The sequence below is a fragment of the Capricornis sumatraensis genome, chromosome 13 (assembly GCF_032405125.1).
Source record: "Capricornis sumatraensis isolate serow.1 chromosome 13, serow.2, whole genome shotgun sequence".
Taxonomy (NCBI): domain Eukaryota; kingdom Metazoa; phylum Chordata; class Mammalia; order Artiodactyla; family Bovidae; genus Capricornis; species Capricornis sumatraensis.
Genome location: NC_091081.1, coordinates 89533419 through 89550660, shown reverse-complemented (window position 1 = coordinate 89550660; position 17242 = coordinate 89533419). Strand labels below are relative to the sequence as shown.

At 61.3% G+C, this 17242-nt stretch overlaps 1 protein-coding gene across 1 annotated transcript; it reads left to right on the top strand.

The window, feature by feature from the left end:
• The first annotated feature begins 66 nt into the window (after nucleotides 1-66).
• Nucleotides 67-9958, top strand: DACT2 (dishevelled binding antagonist of beta catenin 2). The gene is made up of 4 exons (XM_068984982.1): nucleotides 67-303; nucleotides 6155-6287; nucleotides 7387-7650; nucleotides 8436-9958. The coding sequence occupies exons 1-4, from the start codon at nucleotides 67-69 to the stop codon at nucleotides 9956-9958; spliced, it is 2157 nt and encodes a 718-aa protein (XP_068841083.1).
• The last annotated feature ends 7284 nt before the right edge of the window (nucleotides 9959-17242 follow it).

Here is a 17242-nt window from a genome sequence, read left to right as displayed (position 1 = left end):
CGCGCACGGCCGGGCGCTCCGGACGCCGGGAGCGAGGCCGGGGCGGCTCGCGGGGCCGAGCGCGGGATGTGGGCGCCGGGCGGACCGCCGGGGCCCGCGGGCTGGGACCGCCGCCGGGTGGGCGCCAGGCTGCGCGCGGCGCTCGCGGGGCTGCACGAGCTGCGGGGGCTGCGCGCTAGGCAGCAGGCGCGCGTGTGGGGCGCGCTGGCCGGGCCGCCCCCGCCCGGGCCCGCCGCCCCCCGCGGCCCCCGCGCCCATGAGCTGCGGCTGGAGGCGGCGCTGGCGGCGCTGCAGGAGCAGCTGGTAAGGAGCGCGCGGGGGCGCGGGGGGCGCGCGGGGCGGGAGGCGGCCGATCGAAGGGCACCCTCGGCGGCCTTGGAGGACGCAGCTCGGTCCCAACGCAGACGAACGCAGAGGCTCCACAGATGCGGGTGCTGAGAGCTGCCCAGCCAGCCTGCGCCCTGGGGCTGCGCCCGGCTCTGCGTGTCGCCCGGCGCATACAGACTTTGAGGATGAATTCCTGTGGGTTGGAGTTTCCCTCTTGCGCTGACAAGAACGCATCAAATCGGTTTGCCCTGCGGGGGGGGGGGGGGGCGCTCCTTGGAATGCCTATTCCGGGCGCCAGTGTCTCCCTGCGGAGTGGGTCGGGGGACAGAGTGCCACGCGCCCCTCAGCTGGCCTGCGCCCAGGCTGAGCTCTGGGGTGCTGTCATTGTAACTAGACGTTGGGGGAAGTGTGGCTCTGATGAGGCCTCTCCAACTTTAAATGTAACCTGACCCACGAAAAGAGGTGTGTCCCCTGGACGCAGAGGCGGTGGGACCAAGCCTCCTGGGCCAGCAGCGGACTCCTCCACACGCGGGTTCCCTTTGTGCCACTGGGGACACTCAGCTCACTGCCCCGTGATTGATCTGTGTGATTTCACTTCATGTATTGGCGTCAGCTGAAGAGAGTTTTTGCAGGGTTGCAGTACTTTTTTAATGAAAAATTAGAAGGCTTCCCTGGTGGCTCAGGCGGTAAAGAATCTGCCTGCAAGGCAGGAGACAGGATCGATCCCTGGTTCAGAAAGGTCCCCTGGAGAAGGGAATGGCTACCCTGGAGAATTCTATGGACAGAGGAGCCTGGCGGGCCGCAGTCCATGGGGTCAGGAGTAGTCAGACATGACTGAGTGGGCTACAGTCCACAGAAAGACGCCTGTTTGAGAACTGACTCTATTACGCCAAGTGGAAAGTCTTTTGACTGAGAAGTTAAATCGGCCCTGTTTAAAGTTGCCGTCTGTACAAAGCAGGCTGGATGAAGCTGCCACGTTGCTGTCAGCTTAGCGCAGTCGTGTCGTGCCAGTGGTTTGTGAGCTGCTTCTGGGTCAGAGCATCCGGAAGCCCAGGGTCTTGCGATGCTTCCCAGGACTCCTGGTGTCTCCCACACTGTCTCCTGACGGTGCAGCCTCTCCTTCTGGGATTCCCCGGCTCCTCCATGGAGGGAAGGAGCCAGTTCCCAAGTGGGACTTTATAGGCTTTTCACCGCCCCCCCCCCATATCTAATCCAGTCAGAGCTGCAGGTGTAGCTGCTGTGTGTGTGTGCGCGTGCACCCAGACACAGCCTCCCTGGAGGAGGCACGCAAAAGCCTGCAGAGGTGCCTGACACGCGTGTGACGGGAAGGAGCTCCGGGGTGCTGCTGTGCATTGTTCTGTGGGGGAGCTGGAGCACAGTTGATGATTAACCGAGCTTAAGTCATATACAGATCAGACTTGTGGGTTCTCAGCCTCTAATTACAAGTAGCCTTTTGGGAGAGAAGATCAAACCGGTTTTTTTGTTGTTTTTTTAATGTGGAGACCAGAAGGAACACGCATGCTTTGTCTTGAAACTTTATTCTTGGCACAGACTGTGTGCTCAGGAGAGGAGAAGAGTTGAGTGCGTGTGACATCAGCCCAGCGATTAACAGGCTCACATCTCTCCTACAGGGAAAGCATCAGGAGTGATCCCCGTTCTGCAGTGAAGGGGCGATCACAGGGCCATCTCTGTCTCACACTTGGGTAACTCGCGGCTCAGGCAGGGACCCCTGCCACCCACCCTGGGTTAACCTGGGCAGGGGCCGCCAATCAGGTGTGAAGACAGGAAGAACTTTTATGGGACCCGCAGCAGCTTTGTCCGCAGATGTCCCAAGTGCAAATGAGCTCGAGCACCTGGGGGATTTACGCTGCCTTTAGGAACAGTCCCCACACCAACACTTACCACAGGGAGCTGCGCCTTGCTAATTGCTGCAGCTGAAGTCACAGCAGGAAGCGCGAAGTAGGTGCTTAGTGAGTCTTTGTTGGATAAATAAACAAGCTGAGCTACCGTTACTGCTGATAGCAAAGGGGAAGAAGGGTTCAGTCTCTGCGTCCTAGACTTCCTGCGTCCTAGACTTCCGAGCTCTTGAAAGCCCCGTGACCTCCGACCCTGCCTCTGTGGCCGGCGCTGCGGTCAGCTGACCATCTTCCGGGGTTGTCCTTCCCTGAGACGAGGCTGCCCTTCCCATCTCTGTCAGGGTCAGGTTCCCAGAGGCCCTGATGAGAAGCCTTGGACGCCCCGGAGAGCCTGCAAGCTCCACGTCCCGCCAGGAGCCCCCAGCACGAGAGGGGCCCAGGGGCACGAGAAGGCAGGCCCTGGGCACCTGCCGGGACCCCGTGGGGAGTTTCCCGCTGGTCACGCTGCCCGGCCCGAGCAGCAGCGGCTCCTCCTCTCTGGCAGGCGCTGGCCTTCAGCAGGGGCTAGAGGCCTGACTGCCATTGGAGCCGCAGCGTCTGGTGCTGTCCTTGGGCCGCTAGCGCTTGCCCCCTGACCTCTCAGAGGATATGGACTGGCTCAAGGTCACGGGAAGGCACAGGGGCATCCACAGGCCAGGCAGGGCTCCCTTGTGCGGCGCCGGTGCCCGTGGTCCCCAAAGCTCACCTGGGACCCTGGCCTCCCGAGGGCCTCTCCCCCAGCCGGATGGGGCTCTCACGGTGCCGCAGGACTGATGCCCGAGCTGCTTCCTGTGCGTGTGTCTAGGTTTTGGGGAGAGGGTGGCAGTGTTCTAGATGCCGTCTCTGTACCCCGAATGTGGGGACATTCGCCCTCCGAATCTGCCACAGAGCTATGAGAGGTCCAGAAAGCCGGGTTGCAGATGGGAGCGGACGGGCCAAACTAGAGGAAATGGGATCCACCTCTGCAGCCTGTGAAGTCAACAGTTCGAAGACGGGGCTAAGCCAGACGTCTGGTTGTAACGGCATGCCCTGGGGAGAAGTTCTCAAGCGTTCGTGGTCACAGAAAGTTGGTCCCTGGGGAGCTTGTCAAAGTGCAGGCTCCCAGGTGCGCCCTAGTCTCAGTTAATTGGTGTGGCAGGGAGCTTGGGGGTCTAAACGGAGGCCCCCGGGGGCTCCCGCCCCTGGGAACCCTGCTGTCTCTCCTTCACAGCAGACCCTCGCCCCTCACGAGGTTTGGGGGACTCAGACAGGACATGCTTCCCGACTGTGAGCCAGAAGGCCTGTGGTGCATCGGGGGCGCAGGGACAGCGCGGCTCGCTGCTCTGGAGGGAGCCTGTGCCGCACGGCCGTCGCGGTTACTCCATGGTGACATTTCTGCCGCGGGCCTGCCTCTGCAGAAATGCAGGGGAGCGCAGGAATGCTGGGCGCCCGGCTCCGCAGCAGACCATGCTCTATGCGGCTCCCCCAGGAACCTCTGACTTAGCACAGCCTTAGAGCCCACGGAGGGGCTGATGAAAAGCAGAGACACAGCTCCCCATGGAGGACGGTGTGCGTCGGGGTGAGACGCCCTATCGCCCTGCGGCGGGGTCCTGCGGACACGGTCATTCCCTGGAAGGTACTAGGGCCTTTCGACATTAAACAGGAACCGCCAGCCACAGGCCAGGCCAGGCGCATGGTAATCGCAGAGCATTTATTCCGGCACAAACAGGCCAGGGTCAGTTTTGGTAGGGGGATGGGGCTGGAGAGGGAGGAAATAGCCAGAGGGGCCCTCTTTCAGGAGGAAGGGGCTCGTGGCTGGGGAGGGAGGCGATCTCATCGACGCGTTTAAACTCCTGCAGTAAAAACTCCCTTTGTTTGAATCTAAGTGATTATCCTTGGCTGGAGCCTGTCCTGGAGCCCGCCCCCAGCTCTCAGGTCAGGCGTCCACCTGGGGAAGGTTTCCCTCTGTGAGAATGTTCAGGGACGAAGGTGACCAGGCAGTCTCGGTGGTTCTGAGTGTGTAAGACGTGAATAAACTCGGGACTGCCTTTCACAGCGTTAGATTTACAGATACTGTTCCATGAGGCTGGAGACTGTCTTGCTGCAAAACGTGGGGGTTGTTCTGAGACCCCTGCATCGGGTCCTGAGGAAAGTGGATTTGGACTGGGTGGGTCCACCCACTGGGCGCCGGGCTCTCGGCCCCTAACCCAGAGCAGTGTGCCGACGGCGTTGTCCTGTGAGGATCAGAAGCTGCTGCCACCTGCCCCCTCTGGGACTGGCTTCTCGTATTATTGAAATTGCTGAAGTAATTACTCATTTCCTATATAATAAACAGAAATACAATTAATCACCTTCTTAAACAGGAAGACCCATATAATTACACTCACTAATTATTGGCCTTGAACTTCATTGCTAATCTAAACAAGAGATTTAGGCAGTGAGCCTCGACAGCGGGGCGAAGTTTTATCACTAAAGGAGGGGCGTCAGCGTTTGTGAAACACGGGTGCTGTTTCACGCGCATGTGACTCACGTGTGTGCACGCGTGTGGGTGTGTATGGTGAGCATTAACCGCATACATGTGTGTTACATGATACGCACACGCATGTAGTTAACACAGTCACGCATGTTACAGCTGGGGCAGCCGAGGCCTGGAGCGGGACAGAGCCGGGAGGTGGACCCTGAGACCAGAGGAGGCTGGGCAGCGCAGGCTGCGCCCGCCCCGGCGCCAGGCATCCCCTCCTGCAGGCCTGTCCCGCTCCCCAGAGCCCTGCAGGACCGTCCTCAGGGTCTCCTGTGCAAGCCGTGTGTGTGTGAGTCACTCACGTCATGGTCCACGTGCGGGCTGGAAAAGAATTTCCAGACGTGAGGCAGAATGAGAGGAGAATGGAGTTTATTAGTGTGGGAGACGCTGTTAGAACAGCGGGGCGGCTCAAGGGAGGGCCGACCCTGAGCAGGGTCCCTGGTGCATCTTTATGCCCAGGGTGCCAGGCGCGGGACGGGGCCAGGCGCGGGACGGGGCCTTGCAGGTTGTGTGCCGATCGGATCAGGCAGGTGCACGGGGTGTAGCGGGGAGAGGCAAAGGCCTTCTCCCTGTGGGGTGGGAGGGGAGACAGGTCATGCTGCTCTGGAGGACCTGAGGTTTGTTACAGGTCACGGCACGGGGGAGGGAAGGACGATAAGGGCCTGGTTTGTTCTCCACCTCCGTTCCAAGAGCCTGCTTGTTCACTCTGCTCTTTGACCCTTGGGACACCACAGCTCAGTCGTGTCCAGCTGTTTGTGGCCCCAGGGGCTGTTGCCCGCCAGGCTTGTCTGTCCATGGGATTCTCCAGGCAAGAATACTGGAGTGGTTGCCGTTCCCTTCTCCAGGGGATCCTCCCGACCCAGGGATTGAACGCGGGTCTCCTGCGTTGCAGGCGATTTGTTACCGTCTGAGCCACCTGGGAGGCATACCTGCGCCCTGTAGGCTAAAGCTCTGCAGAAGGCAGGGCCCTTTTTCTCTCCTGGGGATGCTCCTGTCCCCTCGCAGAGCTGAAAGCCCATTCCCCCCGGTGCCACAGACGGGCACAGGCACCAGACGCAGGGTCCACGGGGCGCGAGCCCGGGGCAGTGGGCTCTTGCAGAGATGGAAGGACCTTGAATACCCTCGGTGGCTCCTGCTGGAGGCGGGGACCTCGGGCTGGTTTGGATCCCAGTCCCGCTCTCGTAAGCTGCGTTACCCTGTCTCCTTATAGAGGAAGATGTCTAAGTGACCATCGGTGATTCCAGCGTCTGTACCTGGGAAGAGGAGCCGGCAGGAGGGCCGGGAGGCCATGTGTGGGGTGGAGCTCGGGGCTGCAGGCTGGGGTTTGCCGGGGGATTAGGGAGGTTGCCGCATGTGAGGTGGCTGCACGGAGTGCCCCAGCCTCCTGGTCTGTACTCAGAACGGCCCTGTGCCCCGCTCTGCCCCTTCCTAGGACCGCTTGAGACGCCAGGACGTCGGCCTGCAGACACACCTGGACCAGCTGGACCGTCAGATCAGCGCACTGCAGCTGGACGTGCGCAGGGGCCCTGGCGAAGCCGCGGACAGCGACAGCAGGCCCAGCTCAGGTACGGCCGGCCAGCAAGCCCACCGCTGCTCGGGCCCCTGGGTCAGGAGCCACTGCCGCGCCCGACAGTGCGCGTCACGGAAGGATCTGAATACTTTCAATGCTTGTATTTAAGTGCGATTGGGAAGAAAGGGGGGCTTCCCAAGGGGTGCTGGTGGTAAGGAACCTGCCTGCCAATGCAGGAGACACAAGAGACGCGGGTTCGATCCCTGGGCCGGGAAGATCCCCTGGAGGAGGGCACGGCAACCCCCTCCAGTATTCTTGCCTGGAGAAGCCCGTGGACCGAGGAGCCTGGTGCGCCACAGAGTCGGGCAGGACTGAGCAACTCAGCGTTCACAGGGAAAAAGAGAGAGTGTTCTCTGTGCACTGTTTCGTTGGGAAAATGCTGCTTTGTGGGGAAGAAGCCGCATGAGTTTCTCTCCTCTCTCTGGGCCGAGGCACGTTCTGGGCTGTGTTTGGGTGGAGCTGGTGTGGAGGCTTTTGTGTGACATCAGGACGAGTTTTGAGGCTGTGGGTTTATGCAGCCTGAGGGCAGAACTGCATCCTCCCCGTGGCCTGTGTGCCCTGTGTCGAGCTCGTTCAAGGCCATACAGCGATGGTTGGCATCATTCTGACCGACACAGTCCTGGGCACCCGGCTTCCTCTCGAGGTTCCAGGCTCAGACAGCAGCTCAGACAGCAGACCCGGGAGACTAGCGTCTCCCCGAGGACAGTGCTCTCTGCCGCATCTGTCTTTCTGTTTGCAAGATCCTGTCACGCCTGTAGCAGGGCCGGGCAGGGGCGTCCCTGAACGCGGCCCCTTTCCTGGTTGATGCGTCAGATGGAGTTTGAGGGGCTCAAGGAGGGAGGGGAAAGGAGGGTCCCACTCCCGGGGCCAGACGCCAGTGGTCACGTGGGGGAGTGAGCCGGTCGCCCCAGAGAGGGGTGAGCAGGTGGTGAGCGGGGGTGTGGGTGAGGGCGGAGGGCCCGCTGACCCCCCGGGATGGGGAGGAGGCAGCGGGGGTCCTGGGCATCCCCGCCCCGGGCACCCCCCCACCAAGCCCCACGGGCCCCTCGCACGGGGCTCCCTGGGCCGCACTGAGCACCTGTACCCCCCGCCAGGCTTCTACGAGCTGAGCGACGGCGGCTCCTGCTCCCTGTCCACCTCCTGCACGTCCGTGTGCAGCGATCACCTGTCCTGCTCCCTGGGCACCTTGCTGCCTGCCGCCCCCAAGGCCAGGCCTGGCTCGGGGGACTGCCGGCCCCGGTCAGCCGACGAGACCGCCGTGTGTGGGGTCCCCCTGCCCGTGTGGGGGCCCCCGGCCAGCGAGGAGGGGCCAGGCCAGCTACCTCAGGAGGAGCCCCGGCCACGGCCGGTGTCCACAGGTGAGGAGAGCCGGGCAGTGGGGGGCCCGCCGGGCCCTCGAGCCCCGCCCCCCGAGGAGGTGAGGTCAGCCCCAAGCTCACATCCCGGTGGGCCCAGCCCCGACCTGCCAAGCACAGAACAGGAAGCCCTGTCCTTGTGTGTGTGGGGGGGGTTTCCACCCCAACAGGGGCTGCTCCAGGGTTTCCATGGGCTTTTGGATGGACGGAGGACCCAAAGGCCCGCTTCTGTTCATCGTAGCAGGGCTGTGGTGATGAAAAGCACGTCTTCTTATTTAAAACGAGCATCCTTCCATAGCCTTCCGTGGCCCACCTGGGACCAGGATGGAGCAGAGCTGGGCACGGACAGACGTGGAGAGAGCTCAGCTCACCCGCGGCTCCCCCGCCCCGGCCCACAGATGGTCCCCACACTCCCCGTCCCTCAGGCGGTCCCAAAAGGAGCAGCACCTCACTCCCGGTGCTGGACCTGAGCCAGCGGATGGTGGGCGCGTCTCCAGACGTCTCAGGGACGGTCTGCCCCATGACCTTGTCCCTGACCCCCCTTCTCTCTGCGTCCTCGGCACCTTTGCCGCACGAGGGCAGAAACTGGGCATCAGGGTCTCGGCCTCGCCCCCCCCGGCTGTGGCTGGAGTGGCAGGTGGTGGATGTGCGGCGGCTGCCCACGTGTCTAGACACCGCGTGTGCGGGGCTGGGGTCGTCCTGCCGCGGCTGGGCGGGGGACGCTTCCTGTCCCAGGGCGGCGCCCGCATCTTCCCTCGTTGACACCTCCCTCTTTTTCTCCTTCCCAGGTGACCTTGAAAGGATCCTGCCAGCCGATGTGGGGCTGCAGAAAGCCGGGGCACACCCCATGGCCGCTCCCTTCCTCTGCCACGGGGTGGACCCCAAGTACCAGTGCGACCTGGTGTCCCGGGGTGGCCGGGAGGTGTATCCCTACCCCAGCCCGCTGCACGCCGTGGCCCTGCAGAGCCCACTGTTCGCTCTGGCCAGGGAGACACCGCAGAGCGAGGGCTGCGCGCCCCCCCGCCCACCCCCCACCAGCCACGCAGGCCCCAGCCCCGTGCGTTCCGGGCTGGCCTTCGAGGCTGGCCCGCCTGCGGCCTACATTGAGCGGCTGCTGCAGCTGCGGGCCCGTGGGAGTGCACGGGGGGCCCCCAGAGGGAAGGCGTCCCCAGCCCCGCCGCAGCTCGGTGCCCGGAAGGTGGACGGTGAAGGTGGCCTGGAGAAGCCGGCCTGCACCCCCGGGAGGGCAGTGGTGAGTGGGGCCACCGGCGGGGACAGCCTCGCCCGGCCGGCACCCACGCCCTCTGTGGGCACCCCACGCCCCAGCAGCCATCCCGAGGTGGGACGTGGCCCATGTCACGGCCATACACACGGGGAGGCCCATCCAGACGCCCCCCAGCTGGCCTGTGGCCGGGCCCCCGCTCCCCACTGCCCCACTCGGCCGTCGGCGCTCGCTGGCTGGCCGGGTGGAGGCAGGTGGCCAAGCGGGCGTGTGGACGGACACTGTGCCCACCCCCGCCTGGTCTCCAGTGGAGCTTACCCCACGGGGCCCCCCAAGACCAAGCCTGTGATGGTCAGGAGGGGGCCCAGTGACAAGACGCTGGGGCCTGAGAGGCCACAGCTGCAGTGGGGCGCCCTCGGGGTCCCCCGGCCGCCCCCAGAGTTGGGAAGCACTCCCCAGAGGCCCACACTGGCCACAGAGGCGCCCGGCCGGTCCTGCTCTGAGTCCAGCCTGTACCCTGTGTCCTTCTTCGTGCCTCTGCTGGTGGCGCGGCGGGAGGGCCACCGGGCATCAGCCCAGGCCTTGTTCCCCTGGGAAGCCGCGCCGCTAGGGGCGCCCGGGGGGGCGGCACGGAAGAGGCAGCGCCGGTGGCAGTCCTCAGTGGAGATCTCAGCCCGGGCGCGCCCGGACCCCAGCCTGGGGCCCCACAGACCTGCGGCCCGGAGAGGGGGCGGCCCACGGCCTGTGTTCGCCAGGCCCAGGCCCCCGCCGGCCCGGCAGGTTGCCCGCGCCCGCAGCGCATCAGATGGCTCGGAACGCTCGGCTGAGTGTGCCTCGCCGCTCCTCTCCACCGCGGCCGAAAGCAGCGGGGACGAGGCCAGCGACCACACCGCCAGCCGCTTCGGGGACGCCGAGTCCAGCGGCAGCGACTCTGGGGGCGGCGGGCAGCCGGGCCAGCGGGCCCGCGCCAGCTCCAGGCTGGCCCTGCCCCCGGTGCCCAGGCTGTGCCGCGTCAAGGCCTCCAAGGCCCTCAAGAGGAAGATCCGCAGGTTCCAGCCGGCCGCCCTGAAGGTCATGACCATGGTGTGAGGGGCGGGCCCACCAGCAGAGGGGCCTCAGCCGAGGACAAGCCCAACCTCGCTCGGGGTTTGGTGTTCGGGCCGCCATCTGACACCTCTGCTTGGTCCCACCCAGAAGCCGCCCCTTGACAGGGGTCCCCTCAGAGGAGCTGCCTGGGTGACTCTGGCGCGCCGCCCCTGGGTTAGGCTGTGACTCTGGCGCGTCGCCCGTGGGGCCCAGTGGACGTCTCCAGGACTCCAGGGTTGCAGGCCTGACGTCCTGCCTCCCGGGCCCTGTGCCCTGAGCCCGGGATGGGTGCCCTGGGTCCTGTGTGCATCGGGGGTGGGCAGTGTCCCTGACGGCTGCAGCACTGGGCTCGAGAAACGGGGTTGGAGTATGAGTCCTTGTCAAATGCTCCAGGTGAATAAACACCCAAAATGCCATTGTCTTTGCAAGTCAAGTCTGTCCCTGTAGCCTCCCCTGCCAGGGACGTAGCTGGTGGTCAGCAAACCCTCGTCCTTCCCACCATGAGGACGCCCTCTCACCCTGGGAGGAGAATGCGCTTCATGTGAGTCCACGCCACAGTCTTTCCAACACTCGTGTGTTGAGCATAAAAGTGCTTTTGGAAAGAAACCCTTGTATGTGGTGTTTATTTTTCAAAGGAAATTTCCCTCAGCTTTTCCAGAAGGTGGGATTTTCAGGAAATCTGCTTGCTGAGAGCATCTTCAGTTCGTAGAGCACTTTGCCCTGAATTTTTCCAGGCTGCTTCTGTGGCTGGGAGGCAGAGAGAAGGCCTGGGGGGAAGGGGCGTCCCCCACCCCCGGGAAGCCTCAGAGGGTCTGGGCTCCGTCAGCCCCTCCTGGGCTAAATGCACAGATTGGCGGAAACTTTTGAAGGCAGACAATGAGAAAGCAAGCTGAAATAACTCTATACTAGACACTAGATAGCCGTGAACAGTCTCAAGAGGCGCTCTTTGGAGATTAGCATTTTAGAATAAAGAAGTTCACCTGTTCCGACTGGGTGGTTTCCAGAGGTGAGGGCAGAACAGAGGGACTGCTTTCTGCACAGCCTCTGAAACACCGCTGTTTCCAAGGGCCAGGCACAGACGTCGATACCCAGGCCTCCACTGAGTCTGGATAGAATTCCCACGTGGGCCTCATGGAATCCACTTGAAGGGGTCTTCCTAAGCTTTTTCTAAAACTGTGTTGATATTTGGAGGAAGAAGCCAAACCTACCAGTTACGGGTTTTTGGTAAAAGGTTGTACACGGGACAGGCACTTCCCTGGGGGCTCAGCTGATAAAGAGTCTGCCTGCTGTGCAGCAGACCCGGGTTTGATCCCTGAGTCAGGAAGATCCCCTGGAGAAGGGACAGGCTACCCACTTCAGTATTCATGGACTTGCCTGGTGGCTCAGATGGTAAAGAATCCACCCGCAATGCAGGAGACCTGGGTTCGATCCCTGGGTTGGGAAGATCCCCCCTGGAAGAGAGCGTACTCTTGCCTGGAGAATCCTGTGGACAGAGGAGCCTGGCGGGCTACAGTCCATGGGGTCACAAAGGGTCGGACAGGTCCAAGTGGCCACAGCACAGCTCACAGGGCATTCTCTTTAATGGTCTAACTCTCATCCATGTGGCCTGAGAAGGTGGGGGTCCTGTGAGAGGACCCAGGGGCTGAGAGGCCAGCCCTGCCCCAGTCCTCACAGTGTCCACAGCCTGCGCCCCTCGCTGAGCACCCTGGAGAAGCGGCCGTGAAGCCCGCTTCACAGAGCGTGTCCTGCTGTGTGACGTCCTCTCTCGCATCAGGCAGAGCTTCTCCCAGTTCAGGGGCTGCAGCGCCGCATTTGCAACCTGCAGACGTCCTTTGTCGTCATCAGGAACTCTGTCCTTGCTCCACTGAGAGCCCCCGGCCTCTGTCTCTGGCTAAGGTCTTGCAGGGTCAGTGCAGGAGGGGTGCAGTGGGCGTCCTGACAGCGTTTCTCTTTCTCGGAAGCCGGGCTGTTTCCTCATGATTCAGCCTCTGAAGTCAGCCAGACAGGAATGCGTCCCCACCCAGATAATGCTGGGCCTGTCTGAGCAACCAGCCGTCACCTGTGCCAAAGCCCAGCAGAGCAACCCTGCCGACGGACCAACCGGTGATCCAACCATGCCAGTTAGCTGGCGAAGTCACCATGCCGCCCAACCAACCAGCCATCAACCGTGCCAGTTAACCGGCAAAGTCACCATGCCGCCCAACCAACCAGCCATCAACCGTGCCAGTTAACCGGCAAAGTCACCATGCCGCCCAACCAACCAGCCATCAACCGTGCCAGTTAACCGGCAAAGTCACCATGCCGCCCAACCAACCAGCCATCAACCGTGCCAGTTAACCGGCAAAGTCACCATGCCGCCCAACCAACCAGCCATCAATCGTGCCAATTCACCGGCAAAGTCACCATGCCGCCCAACCAACCAGCCATCAGCCGTGCCAGTTAACCGGCAAAGTCACCATGCCACCCAAACAACCAGCCATCAACCATGCCAATTAACCGGCAAAGTAACCATGCCAACCAACCAACCAGTGATCAACCATGCCAACCGACCAACCAGTGATCCAACCATGCCAGTTAACTGGCAAAGTAACCATGCCAATCAACCAACCGGTGATCCAACCATGCCAACAGCCTGTCCCCCTGGACAGCCCAGGAGGTCACGGTCGCAGAGGAGGCTATGGCCAGGTAAAGAGCAGATGGAGGGCCAGACAGACAACAGATCAGACATACAGACGGCAAGGGTCTCTGGCCCCCGGGAGCAGCACAGGCAGGCTGGCAAGTGCCGTAGGGAGGGCTCTGTGGGAAATCTCTAAAGGCACAGAATCAAAGTTGAGAACATCAGCGGCAGAAGGCAGAGCCTGCCTCCAGCCCAGAGGCGCCAGAAACTCAGAGAAGAAAGATACTCAGGGAAGGCAGAAGGTCGAGGGCAGAGTGTGCAGAAACAGAGATTAACTGAGACATTCCATTTATTTGCCTGAATAATTTGTGTTTTTAGCATGTTTTTCCTCTGAACAGATACGGTCGTAACTGCTCAGGACAAAGGGAAGACAAAGCAGGCAGCTGCTCTGGCTGAAGGTGGCCTGTGACGGGGAGGGCGGAGGATTACTCGACGATGGGGGTCCTTCCAGTGCATTTGAAGGTGGGTGAGCTATTTCCCCATCCCTGAACCCAAAGGAAAAAGAGAGAGAGAGAGATTTACTCTCTGACTTCTGAGATCATTAGGAAGCATTTGTAATTTCCAACAAGAGTGAAGTACAGATATTTTAGCAAGAAAGTGGATCTATAGAGGATGAACTAGGTCTTTAAGTATCAAAGTCAAACCAAGATAGGAACTAGATAGCAGCTAGTTCATAAAAGTTAGAAAACCGTGTAATTGTATCGGAGAAGATACCTCAGCCATTTTATCAAACCGTCTTGTTTGATTTAAGGAAACAGAAGGTTCTTCTCCTATTACCACCCGAATGCGCTTGTCCCTGGGTTCCTGCACTGATGCCCCTGACCTCCCATGGGATGGCGTTAGAGGGGCTCCTGGGGGTGGACTGGAAGAGACGAGTCCTGGGGGGGGGGTCCCTGGGGGGACTGCCCACGTGGGAAGAGCTCACGCGGGCGGTGCCCTACAGATCCAGAATAAACCTGCGCCCACGAGCAGTGCCATCTCAGAATCCCTGTAGTTCAAACCCCAAGAGGGGGTGGTTCCACACCCACAGCCCGTCAGCACTCACAGAGCGGGAGGGGGAAGAGCTGAGCAAGAGAGCTCAGAGGGCTGCCGGGGGGAGAGACTCGCCCCTGCATACTTCTCGTACAACCAGGGGGTGGCTGGGCGACCACCCGGAGCCTGTCTTCACCGCTCCCTGCACTCAGGCCCGTTCACCGAGCCCCTGCTGTTTACAGGAACCGCACCAGCTGCCAGGGGTAGGGTACGGAAACCCAGGGCGCTGGTTTTGGGGAAGCTTTGTCCACTTGGAGGAAGTATGCAGCCAGCAAGGACGGCCGTGCTGTTCAGCAGCTCAGCCATGTCCAGCTGCAACCCCACGGGCTGCAGCACGCCAGCTTCCCTGTCCCGAACTCTCTCCCAGAGCTTGTTCAAACTCGTGTCCATCGAGTCGGTGATGCCATCCAGCCATCTCATCCTCTGCCGTCCCCTTCTCCTCCTGCCTTCAATCTTTCCCAGCATCAGGCTCTTTTCCAATGAGTCAGCTCTTAGCATCAGGTGGCCAAAGTATTGGAGCTTCAGCTTCAGCATCCGTCTTTGCAATGAGTAGTCAGGACTGATTTCCTTTAGGATTGACTGGTTGGATCTCCTTGCAGTCCAAGGGACTCTCAAGAGTCTTCTTAAGGACGACCTAGCAGCCCCTGAAGAGGTCAGTGCCAGGCACTGGGGCCCAAAGGAACAGTGTTTGGACCCCACGTGGGCAGCAGTTAGAGCTTTAGCTGGGAGGAGCGGAAGCTGTGCTGGGCTGAGGGGTGAGGGAAGCGGGGAGATGGGGGCGGAGGGGAGGGAGCCCACAGCCGAGCAGGCATGCGGAGCTGGGGTGGCAGGGAGGCTGAGTGGGTCCAGCGGGGTGCTCCCAGAGAGTCCAGATCTCGTCCTGGACGTGGGAGTCCTCGAGGCGTGGGAGTAAGAGAAGACTATCCCAGGCGGGGCCTGTCCACGCAGGGCTGCTGAAGCCACGGGTCAGCCACCATCAGAACCAGCGCCAACAGCGTCCAGCAGAGGCTGGGCAGGCGGGCGGGGGAGCATCCTGTGGGAAGAGGGCAGGGATGCTGGAGGCCGAGGCGGCGCTGCAGGGGTCAGCAGGAGTGGGGGTCCCGTGGGCCTGGGAGGGCGCACTCAGGGTCCTCCAGTTGGCCCTGAGCTCGGAGCAGGACAGGAAGTGGGCAGCTGTCTGCTGCAGGTCAGTCCTGCCGGGTTGGTGCGGCCCCTCACAGCCACCCCCGGCAGGCCCCGTTGTGGACGGTCACCGCAGACAGCGACCCGACATCCTGCAGGCCTGCCTCAGGCTGCTTCCTGGGATGTTTGCTGCAGATGAGCAGGAGGGGGGTCTTCCTGGCAGGTGGACGCTGGCTGAGCCTCCAACCCTGTGTTCACGGGAGGTCTGGCCACTGACCGGTGTGTATTCAGGCTCTCAGATGCCCGGAGGACTTGCTAGGCTTGTGTCTGGAGAGGCCTGTGACCACCTGTGCGGAGGTGGGTCTGACAAGTGTCAGGAGGTCTGTCCCTATCGAGGTGGGAGGTGCTGAGGAGGGGTGTGCTTGAGGCCAGACATGCAGCTCACGGCCATTCTGTGGTTTGGGGGCGCGGTCCCCTGCAGAAGACACCCCCGAGCAGTAGTGACTCAGGCTCCAAAGGAGACTGAAGCACTTTCGCAATGTCATTCCCTTACCCCAGCAAGAAGTGAGAATTTTCACTGAAACAAGGATACGGTCTTATCTCTGAGAAGAACATCCCTATAGAAACAGGAACTCCTGACCAATGTCTTTATTACCTGCTCACATTTCATCCCCTTTCATTGCTCATTCCCTCTTATTTCCCTTTTTATGTCTCTCTCAGCCATGATCTCCTAACCAAGGATAAAGCCCCCGGCACACGGAGCAGAGAGCATTAGCCCCCGTGCACTTTGGAGAAGGAAATGGCAACCCACTGCAGCGTTCTTGCCTGGAGAATCCCAGGGACGGGGGAGCCTGGTAGGCTGCCGTCTCTGGGGTCGCACAGAGTCGGACACGACTGAAGCGACTTAGCAGCAGCAGCAACAGCCGTGATCTAACCAAGGATAAAGCCCCCGGCACACGGAGCAGAGAGCATTAGCCCCCGTGCACTTTGGAGAAGGAAATGGCAACCCACTGCAGCGTTCTTGCCTGGAGAATCCCAGGGACGGGGGAGCCTGGTGGGCTGCCGTCTCTGGGGTCGCACAGAGTCGGACACGACTGAAGCGACTTAGCAGCAGCAGCAGCAGCCGTGATCTAACCAAGGATAAAGCCCCCGGCACACAGAGCAGAGAGCATTAGCCCCCGTGCACTTCGGCTTCGTTTTCCTTAATCGTCCCTCCGTCTCCATGCCGTAGTCCCATCAGACACCGCTGGACAGGTTTTTACACCACTGGCCGGATGACGCACACAGCCTGGAGTCTCAGATCGGTCTCTGTGACATTCACCACCTCCTGGGTGGCCAGTGTGGGGGGGACAGCCGTGGTGTTGGTCGGGGCCCTCCCTGCAGCCGCCCGCCAGCAGGCTTGTCCCCACTGCACGCGCTGGTTTGCGCCTCCTATGGAGAGGGAAGAGGAGCCTGGAGGCCGGCTCAGCAGGGCCTCTGGACCACAGGGAGGAAGCCTCTTCCTCTGCCACCCCCCAACCAAGGAAAGTCCGTAGGCTGTCTGTGAAGGATAAAGTCATTTCTAATCCCCAGGGACACTGAACAGACTGCATCAGGGGGCTTGTTGAAGCACTAAGTGCTCAGGGATGCGCAGAGGCCTAGCGAGGATTTCCGCCCCAGCTTGAGTAGGTCTGGTACCTACAGACAACCCGGGCGCTCCCACTGCGTTCATCTTGGCAAGCACTTCGGACAGTGGCTCTCTGACCCACATCTAGAGAACAGCTTGTCATCAGCTGGAAAGCGCTTGCTCCCTGCCATTTGCTCGGCACCTGTATGGTCCTAACAGTCCTGAAGAGCACACCTTCCCCTCCTCGACAACACTCGGAGTTCACATGTCTCCAGACCGTCTCCCTGGGTCTCCGAGATCAAGCCTCGGAGCGGCCCAGCACCGCGGCAGCTTCCTCCAGAGCAGGTTGGTGTTTGATGACCAGACAAGCTGCTGAGAAATCGTCAAACACAGAGTCTAACTTTGGGGCGTTTACAAGGACGGCCTCAGAGCCCGCAGACAGCGAACGCCCCCTGGGCTGCCATGTACGTCCTGGGGCTGATGGGTTCCAGACGCAGCTGCCTAAGGGCACCGTGCAAACCTCTGTGCTTGAGATGACCAGCCGTGGTGATTTGCTCAATTCTAAACCAACACTTGTTTCATCCGACTCCGTCACGGATCCTGAGACTCACTCCAAGTTGTGACTTTCAGTTCAGTCGCCCAGGCGTGTCCGACTCTTTGCGACCCTGTGGACTGCAGCACGCCAGGCCTCCCTGTCCATCACCAACTCCTGGAGTTCACTCAGACTCACGTCCATCGAGTCGGTGATGCCATCCAGGGAGAGAGAATAATAGTTCCTGGAGTTGAATTTCATTTGATTGTTTTTCTATTTATCTTGTTTGCTGTCAAATATCTTTTCATTTTGTCAAAC